Here is a 9,992-nt window from a genome sequence, read left to right as displayed (position 1 = left end):
TTTCCCTTTCCCCAGCTTCATACTGCTTGACCTTATGGCCAAACTCCCCAGTCTGATCCATTTTTACCCCATTTTCCTTAGCAAATCTCTACAGTGTAAGTAGCAAGGAAGGAGACAAAGACTCAAACTGTCAGTATATGCATGACAAGATATCAAATCACACCTACGAGCAGGCTTGTATTTTCTTCTGATTTTAAAGTTCTAGTATTATCAAGGGAATGGGATATAGAAAAAAATGCAGCAAGACAGCACACTAAGGATAACTCCAGAGACAGTAAATGCAAGTCTACCAAACACACAAAGACAACTACAAAGAATAGCAGAATTTTTCAAACAAAGTTGCCCAGAGAGCCTACAGTCAGCTTCCAAGCGTGTTCCCTCTGCTGCAGGGAGCATGTGCTTACCACATGTGCTGGCTCGGGATTAGGCAACTGACAGTTGTGGGTATTGCAGAATATGCTGACATTCCCGAGCAGCTCTACTGGAAAGGGATTATATATCCCAGTGGTATCAGGCTGAGAGAGAGACCCTGGGAATAAGGACGTTCGCACACAGGGTAACTGGTCGCTTAAAACTGCAAGCTTCAGACTCTTCTATCACAAACCCTCCCCATCCCATCCTCATACTCAGCTGACAAACTCAGAAGGAATGAAGGTCATTGACTGCAGTGGAAACCTTTCCAAATCAGCTTTTCTGGCCACCAGCTGTACCAGCTCACCACGGGCCCCCTATGAGTGAAGCAGAATGCTGCCTGCCCAGCTCCTGTGTGGGAAGGCAGGATGTGGTGCTGGCAGGGCTGTGTCTGGGGCCCAGCCTCTCTGGTCCCCGCTGCACCCGCAGCTCCCCCTCCCACAACAGCGTTTTGAAAATGCCAAGAAAGAGGAGGCAATTTCATGTGAGAACTGCAATGCTGGAAGTCCCAACTGCTTCTGACCATTGCTGCACTTTCCACAAGAATAGTTAGTCTCCTGGCCAAACTCCAGTTTGTGTAACTGCACTTATTGGGTAATTATACTTTCTTAAATCGTCCCAGCAGTTTCAATTTGCCATGGTGCTATTCACACTTCCTTTCAAGATGCCGTGGAGTGTTACAGTGTGCTGACAGGCAGCTGTTAGGTTTCACCCAAGAAGTCACTGTGTGGCAGTGGCGGGGGAAAACCACTCCTGTGTGTGCATCATATGCTTGCACATGGTACCGAGTTTGGAAAATGCTGTGGGGTTTCTGCAGGGTGAGCAATGCTATGTAAGCATGGGGTAAAAGTTAGCTATCAAATAGTAACATAACTCACTGTGATGTAGCTGGGATGCTGTGGGCAATTGTTTTTAAAATTGAATACTATTTTGTAAAAAGCTTCTCCCTCTGGTGGGTGAACAGAACATCATAGCTCAACAAAAATTAAGTGAGAAATACTATACATTCTAGCCTGTACACAACACAAAGTAACAGCCACAATTTGACTTATTTCAACAACTGAAAAAAATCAACAATACAGACAAGAGAGGCTGAGAGCAAATCACACAGAATCACAGAATCGCTCGGTTGGAAAAGACCTCCGAGATCATCACGTCCAACCGCTCCTGTCTACTCCCTAAACCATATCACTAAGTACCTCGTCTACCTGCTCTTTAAATACATCCAGGGATGGTGACTCCACCACCTCCCTGGGCAGCCTGTTCCAGCTTCTGACAACCCTCTCAGTAAAGAACTTCTTCTTTATCTCTAACCTGAACCTCCCTTGGCACAGCTTGGTGCCGTTTCCCCTTGTTCTATCCTCCATCACCTGGAAGAAGAGACCAGCACCCACCTCTCTACAAGCTCCCTTGAGGTAGTTGTAGCTGGTGATGAGGTCTCCCCTCAGCCTTCTCTTCTCCAGGCTAAACAAGCCCAGTTCCCTCAGCCGCTCCTCATAAGGCTTGCTCTCCAGACCCCTCACCATCCTTGTGGCTCTTCTCTGAACACGCTCCAGAATCTCAACATCCTTCTTATAGTGAGGGGCCCAGAACTGAACACAGCACTCGAGGTGCGGCCTCACCAGCCCAGACAGATGCTACCACTGCACATGTGTACACCCTCCACCTGCCCCCAGCTTCAATTCCTTGTGCAGCCAATGTGCTAACAATCAGAGCTTTTTGTTTATTTGTTTGACAAGCCAGGCTTTTATCCTGCTTACCCAGCTTCTTACCCTTGCCTTATAAGAAAGCGCAAGGCAGCCATTCCTCATTTTCCCTACCAAACCACTGAGGAATCCTGTAACATGAGGATTTTATTTCAGAGAGGGATAAAACCTTTGTTACCTTCCCAGTGGGTCACCAGTGTTTGTGGGTATCATGTGAGTGCCGGCAGATGAGGACAGTTCAGCCCCAAGGGTGCTCTCACTGTAAGATCACTTGGGTCCTGATTGACTTATGTTCAGAGGAACCCAGTGCCTCAAGCTTCTGCAGGTCCACTATCTCAGCCACTCATTTTAGACCATCTTTTTCCTCCACACCTTTTTCTTGCCAGGTTGTGAAGCAGAGATCAACAGAGATCATACCTCAGTTCCAACAAAAGCCCTCTGACACCTTCTGGCATCTCTGCACAATCTCAAAATAAAAAAAAATAAATAAAACAAAAAACCCCCAAACTCTAAACTGGAACAAAAAAAAAAGTGCTACTTTTAATTAAAAAAATAATAAAAAAGGGGCATTCTCTGGTGGCCTATCCAAGAAAGTGAGATCCCAGCTAGTAAACTAAAAGATGCTGTCTGACCAAATGACTTATCTGTGTAGTCAGATGTCTTAATAAGTAAAATCACTGGTAATATTCATGCCGTGCCATCAAACAGCAGATTACAGCTTCCCCAGACACTTACAACATCCTGTGACACGTCTGCTTTGCTATGGAAACAACGTGGTGTTATATACAATATTCATTAGAAGGGTGAGTGATATTAGAGCTGCAAAACTGTACTCCAAATAAGTTTCTTCTATTAATAGCACACTGATATACACATTTACATAAGATTATATCTTCCTTCTAATTATTTCCTAAGCCAGACTTCAACTATGAAATCAATCAGGCTCAAAGGGAGGAGTTTGTTTAAAATTTTGTCAGGCCTATGATGCCAAATTTTGTTTGGCCTGTGAAGACCAACTTTTACTTTAAAGACAACTTTACACTCACAGACTGCAAACAAACAGCAGAATTAATGACTGAAGTCCAAACATGCCCTGAAACACTTACAGTTGTTTTCTTCAAGATCTGATTAATTTTATCAAAACACTCAACTATTGAAACAGCTCTACCTGTCAGACTGCTGCTTTCAGCCTTATTGAGTAAGCTCAGGTAACGCAAAACCTCGGGTATTTTTATTTTTGCTCTTCCCCATTTTAAGAAACTGTGAGTTTTCAATGCCGGCTTCTCCTACAGATATTATTTCTGACTCCCCCAATATTTTTGGAGGAGGTGATGACTCTGCTGCTTTGGAAGTTAAGCACCATATCCCAGGTCACTACAGGAAGACAGCACAGAGCTGACATCCTCACCACCACTGCCTTCCACCAGCTTCTCTATCAGTACGAATTTCATAATTTTTTGGTAAGCTATTCTGGAACATAACCAAAAACTCTCTGGCTGACTTTCCCCCTCACCTACCTACTTGGTACCTCTATAATGTGAAAAAAAAGATTTTCACATTATCCAAGAGCATGGGGTATAGATTTTCAAAGCAGCATGGAATCAAGTGAAATTGAATTAATCCTCCTAAATCTTTCTCCTTCATGTGTCTGTCGTTAAAAAAAATATATTTGTTTTTCAAACATTAGACATATTAAAACTAAAGCATGTTAGTAGGATTTAGCAGTGAAACACCTACCAACATACTGCGAAGGGGTGTGGTACTACCAAAACCCCAAGCTGACAGGTGGTTTCTGTGCAAGTGAAGCAAATTTATCACTTGGTGAGACAGAAAGAGAGTTATGTCAAACATGGAGCACAATCAGTCACTTACAAGAATGCAGGATTATCATTTTCACAAACATTTGCCTTAGGTACATATGCCACCAAAAATGTAACTTTAAAAGCAGTTGGTTGGGGTTTTTTTTCTTCTAATGATAAGCTAACTCCAAGTAGTAAAACAATGCTAGAATTAAACTGATATAAAATTTAAATAAGTCTTTACCTTGTCCTTAAGAATATATGTGATATTTGACAAGGAAGTATAGAAGTGACAGTGTATTGCCATCTTGAGGCTTGCTAGCAGAACTGCATGTCCAAAACAAAATACATATTTTTTACCAGGCAGAACAGTAATTTAGCCAGATGTGCCAAAGCCTTTATAAAACATATGGCATTAACACCGCACATTTTATCTTTATTTTTATGCCAGGGCCTCCATAGCTCCATTTCTGGACTGGGCATACTTGTAAAGAGGAAAAACCTTTAACGAAAAAATAATTGCTAAACTTAAAAAAAAACACCAAAAAAACCAACAAAACCAAAAAAAACAAATCAAACCAAAACACCACAAACAAAACCACCCAAACTAAACCTCCAACCAAACAAAAACGCTATTTAGCACCTTAGATCTTATCAGAAGAAAAGTCAAGAATATTCACCTTATTCTTGCATGAAACATCTACAGTTAAGTTTAATGAGTAATACAGATTTCCCAGATCCTTTGAAACTGCTACTCGAGTTTAGCCCAGCACCAAAGATTGATTCAATTTAAGAAACAAGTTACATGAAGAAAATAACCCGAATTACTTCATGTAATATTATGAAAATGCAAGTACACAATTACACATATGGCATCTATGGTTATAACATAGGAGCGTCCATAAAGAAAATGGGATGCTTTCCTGACATAAAACATTCTGGTACTAGTTTAAAGCCATAAGAATTACCAAACTACATTCACAGGTAGCAGCTATTTAAATTGTTCTTGCAAGAACCTATCTTTAAACAAATCTCCGTATCACAAACCCATGCAATACCCTGGAACCTTCCACACAAAACCTACAAATGCCAAATACAAACCCACTCCAATGGTTTAATTTGGTGAGTTTTCTAGTTTGTTTGTTGTTTGGTTTTTTTAAATTAACATCTACTTCAGGAAAAAGCAGTCAGAAAACACATGTCTGTTGATACTGCCACTCTTAACATGGCATGGCATATGCTCTGTTGAATTTACAGTCACATGGGAAGCACCAAGTTGAAACTCTGAGTTGTGTGTGTATATTTATTTTTTTTTTTTTTTTGACTGGTATACATGCTTTTAGTAGAGGTCAAAGACATCTGATTCTGCTTGTTTCTGAAAACAAATACATCTGCGAGGCTACTTACAACATGCTACTCGTTTACTAAAACTACTAAAGCTGTTTTTCTTCTCCTCTTTTCTAAACAAATTGGCCTGCACTCAAAAAATACAAATAACCATTTGAAGGCTGTTGTTTTTACAACAAGTTTATTTTCCCGAGCTATGCAAACGTCTTTCAGCGAACAAGAAAAAGCCTCCAGAAAGGCTTCACTTACCTGCTTGGTTTGTAGGCTGCCAGCCCAAGGTCTTGGTGGCACCTGGGGGTCCCGTTGGCTTGAGTGCTGCGGCTGACACGGTGCTGGCCGGAGCAGGTCTCACCTCCGTGTTTTCCTGGTGGGCGGGCATGCTTCTTGCTGAGGAGGCTGTGAAAGCAGCTGGTTGGGGAGCCTCCAACGAATTGCTGTGCAGAAATAAGAGGGGAAAAATAAAATGCATTTCTGGCCAGAACAAGAGCTGGTGAAGGTGTTGGTGAAATGGAGATGTGGAGCGACGTCCCTGCACCCTGGTGCAACAGAGCAGCACCCACTACTCTGTCATCACTGATGCTGGGGTGATCACCTCAGGGCAACACTGTGGAAGTTACATTTTTAAGCAACTTTTTAAAAACTAGACACTTGAATAATTTCTGCCAAAAGTCAATCTAGACAACTAAATCGCTTTACAAGTTCCATTTTAAATAATTTAGTGTTGGTGTGACACAAGTTAAAGCAGAATCCTTACCGTAAATCTGGTAAACTCCCATACTTTTTCAATACCTTTCTTTTCCCCTTGGGGAGTAGGCAAATGCTCATATCATCAGATTACACTTGTAGATCTTAATAACAATCATCAATCTAAATGCAAAACATCAAATTAAATGTAATTTCCTTCTATGGGCCGCTGCTCCCCCAAATGATTAAGTATTTTAAAAGAGCTGTAAGTTTCTTTATTCATGAAACAACACACACAATATTTTGTATTGCCTCTTTAGAGAGGTTTACAGGTGCTTTTGTATTCTAAGGGTTAGCGTAACTCCTTTAGCTATTTAAAAATACGCACAATGAAAACTGCACTTAATCACAATTCATGTAGAGTGTCATGTAGAGTGTAGTTAGCCACTAATTACATTACCAACAAGCAAATTTTTCATTTGTCATTTCCAGAGGCTGTTCAAGAATGACAAATTTATCATAACAAATTTTTTATGCAGTGTAACACTATTTAGATAATGGATATTTGCCTTTGGGAAGATGAAAACAAATACTTTAATTTAAAAAAATCTTCAAAGTAGAGGACTAATTGCTAATGAAGGTCATTTACAAACTAAGAGGCTCACAAATACAGGAAAAAAACTCAACAATGTTGTGAAATACAGTCAAAAGAATTCTAAATACATCTTTTGTGCAATCTGGAAAGCCATCAGTTAACAATTAGAAGCCTTGTATTACTTCCTCTACTAAATAAAAACAAATTTATAGCACACGTGCATCATGCATATTTCACCAGGGTCATTCACAGAATTACAGACTGTGCCAAGTTTGTAAAGTAAAAATCCTTGAGCTATTTTTACTTTACAAGTATTGCACATGCACAATATTGCCTTGCAACATGCAGGAACTTGAACTCTCCACAAAGCCAAAACGCAAGTTCATAAACTTGATTTTTTTTTTGTCTGTAGATTTACAGGGTTAATAATTGAGGTATTAAGAATCTTTTTCTGGGTTAAATAATAAAAAAAAAAAAATCACATTCTGAATCCCGAGTTTAATGAGTAACATTTAATTCGTAGGCTTTTGCTAAGAGCGATAGCTGTGCCGAACTGACATGCTGATGGATTTTCCTATATGCAGTGTGCACAAGCCCAGCGAAGCACAAAGCGAGACTTTGCATTCTGTTATGTTCAAATGTTAAAAGATGTTTAAAGACATTTGTACAGTGCAAATGGTGGCATTTAAGGTACACATTAGACTCCTTAAAAAGGCTTAGGATACAAGTCTTTTTAACAACAGATTTTGAGGCAGTGGAGCATACACAGCATAAAAGTGCTGCTGCAGACTGAAAGAAAACGGATAGGAAGACATCCTCTGAGATGAAGTAGCAGACTCAGCAGTTGAAGACAAGGTCGTTTAGGACTGACTTCCACTATAAAAAAACCATGTGTGTACAACCTTAGTGTAACAGAAATGTCCTTCTGTACTGCTGAGTACATTTGACACGTAACCCATCAAACCGGCTCCAGGCCAGAGACCCATTACAATTTTAAGAATTCCTGAAGTTCTTTTAGTCCTTAAAAAACACCCAAAAAACCCTCAAGTTTCTTCCTTCTCCATCCAAAAGACTCCTCACCACTTGTCAAATCACTTTTCAAGTCTAGCACCTCTTTACTGCCTTTGTCTGAAACATATAAATCATAAATCATATAAATCATCTGTCATAAGTAAGAAAATCCTGCTGAGCCAGCAGCTGTCTCGACACAGAAGAGGCTACTTAGAGAGCAAAAATGGATGCAAGACAAGCAAAAAGGGTATCCTTCAGCCAGAAGGACAGAAAAATGTAGAAATTTCTGAGCCGTGCTGCTGGCAAACTGCAGCTTTACAGTAGGTATAGGTATAAGTGGTATAAGTGCACTGACACTTGCCACGAGGCTAGATGTAATGTCAATTTGTACCTGCACCATTGCCATTTTCATGGTTTAATGCTGAGGTTTGAGAATGAGATGGCATGCTAGTTCCTGAAGAAACAGATTACTGGAGACACTTAGGCTTTCATTTAGAAAACTGAAAGACTGGAAAAGTGAATCTTAATGACCCCAAACTAAAAGACAATGATAAACCCAGCTATCAACCCATCTCTGGCTTTTGACCACCTCCGGTGGATTATGTGCAGGAGCCTATCTCAGGGGAAGCTTCCCCAGGGAAAAGCTTGAAGCCATCACTATGACAGAGGGGATCACATTTGCCTCAGGGTTAAAATTCTGACAGGTCTTGGACACCCGTTGTACTTTGTGCCTGGTTCTTTCAAGCAAGAGTTGAATAAACTCAAGCTGGCACCACAGCTGTCAATTTAACAGCCAGGCTGCTACTGCAGCTTGGCAAGTCTCTCCAGTGGGATATTGCCCACCTACATTGGACTGCAGGAAATAGCGCATACAAGTTTTCCTGAATTACAGCCTCTACTCACACAGTTGTCTGGGAGCACACGTGCGATGTTCTCCATAGGAAGATAGATCCATCTTTGCCTCACTTTCAAAGAAGTGCTGCACCCTGGAGATGCTCAGCCTTTTAAGTGCTAAACTTCTTAGTTCCTCAACATTTTACTTTATGTTCTACTCTGAGAAATACTCAAGCTCCAATTATTTTTATCCATCTTTGTAAATATAGCTATATAACTTTTCAGAAGTGCACTCACCTTCTACAAACTGGCTGTACAATACCCACAATTAGCCATACTATTATTTTGTAACTGCTTAGGATATTGTGCAGTGATGACTCTAGATTTATCACCTAGAAAATATATGGTTTGAAAAGACAAAAATATACACAGAAATTCAAGAAAATTTCTATATTATGGCAGAGAGCTCCCATCTGCTTTTCAATGTTGTCATTAGAAAACTGAAAGAGGAATGCTAAAACTTACATATTTACTAAGTTCCACTTGAGTAGCTTTCTCAGACTTCCCAGATGACACTCATAGATCAGGTTCAGGTGAAGCACATTTTGATGTCAAAACACTTGTACTGTTATTAATGACAAGCCTACCTTCTAAATCGAGCGTTAGCCTTTTAACTCTGTTTCATACCTCTTACCTGATTCCTCCTCCACCTGATAAATACTTACAGCAGAACTTGAAGTTTTCCATGATGAAAACTAATGTGACCAAGAGTCACATCCATTTTTAAAAAGACTATATTGCTTGCAGGGCATAAATGCTTTGGGCAAGTGCTTTCAACACTGCAAGAATGAAGAAAGGGTGGAACATGGGCCTGACTCGAAGTCTCATGTCCTGAAAACCCACAATGTGTTTAATTATTAAGTTATGGGAAGATTAATCAAAATAATCCTGGAAGCGGGTTGCAAGGTAAAGAGAGATTATAAAAAACAGCCCAATAAATACGTCAAGCAAAGAAGTGAGCTGAAGACACCTCTCTTAGACACATGCTATCTCACACATGAATTTCCATGGAGAACCACTCCTACCACATCATGCAGCCCTATTCTATCAGAATATGGGCATGTATGGAAAAGAAAGAACTTTTTTTTTTGGGGGGGGGGCTAATTGAGACCTGGGGGGACACAGAGAGGGCTCCAATGCCAGTGCAGATGTGATCCAGAGCTCACAACAGGCTCCTCAGACTTACCCCTTCCTGATCAACAAAGCACTGTGGAAATACACAAAAATAGACTAAAACCCAAGTAATAATTCCTCTGGTATTCCTTCTCATATTCCTCACCAAACACTGTATTACACCCTGGTTTTTGATGGGAGAAGAGGGAGAAAAATTAATTTGCCAGATGACCGTGCCATAGCTGAACATGGTACTGAGAGCTTCTTGGCTGCTACAGAGGGATGATGGACAATGGACAAGAAAGAGGGTCCAGGTCACACGTGAAATGAACACCAGTTTTTCAGAGACCACTCAGGGATACTTGCATCTGCACTCCTCCCTTCCTAAAGTCTGAGGCATTTTTAAGAAATTTGCACTGGAAAATCCTGCTG

General features: G+C 40.5%; 1 protein-coding gene across 1 annotated transcript in view; it reads right to left on the bottom strand.

Annotated features, from left to right (window-relative positions):
- LOC104539669 (PDZ and LIM domain protein 5-like) overlaps positions 1–9,992 on the bottom strand; it is a gene marked incomplete at its 5' end in the record, with an annotated part of 39,455 nt that overhangs the window by 19,838 nt on the left and 9,625 nt on the right. The window contains one exon of the mRNA XM_010183256.1: positions 5,513–5,697. Coding sequence (XP_010181558.1) covers positions 5,513–5,697 — 185 coding nt within the window. The remainder of the gene's footprint in view (positions 1–5,512; positions 5,698–9,992) is intronic.

The sequence above is a fragment of the Mesitornis unicolor genome, unplaced genomic scaffold (genome assembly GCF_000695765.1).
Source record: "Mesitornis unicolor isolate BGI_N332 unplaced genomic scaffold, ASM69576v1 scaffold16954, whole genome shotgun sequence".
In the NCBI taxonomy this organism is placed as follows: Eukaryota; Metazoa; Chordata; class Aves; order Mesitornithiformes; family Mesitornithidae; genus Mesitornis; species Mesitornis unicolor.
The sequence above is the reverse complement of the archived record's forward strand: the minus strand, read 5'-3'. Positions and strand labels throughout refer to the sequence as shown.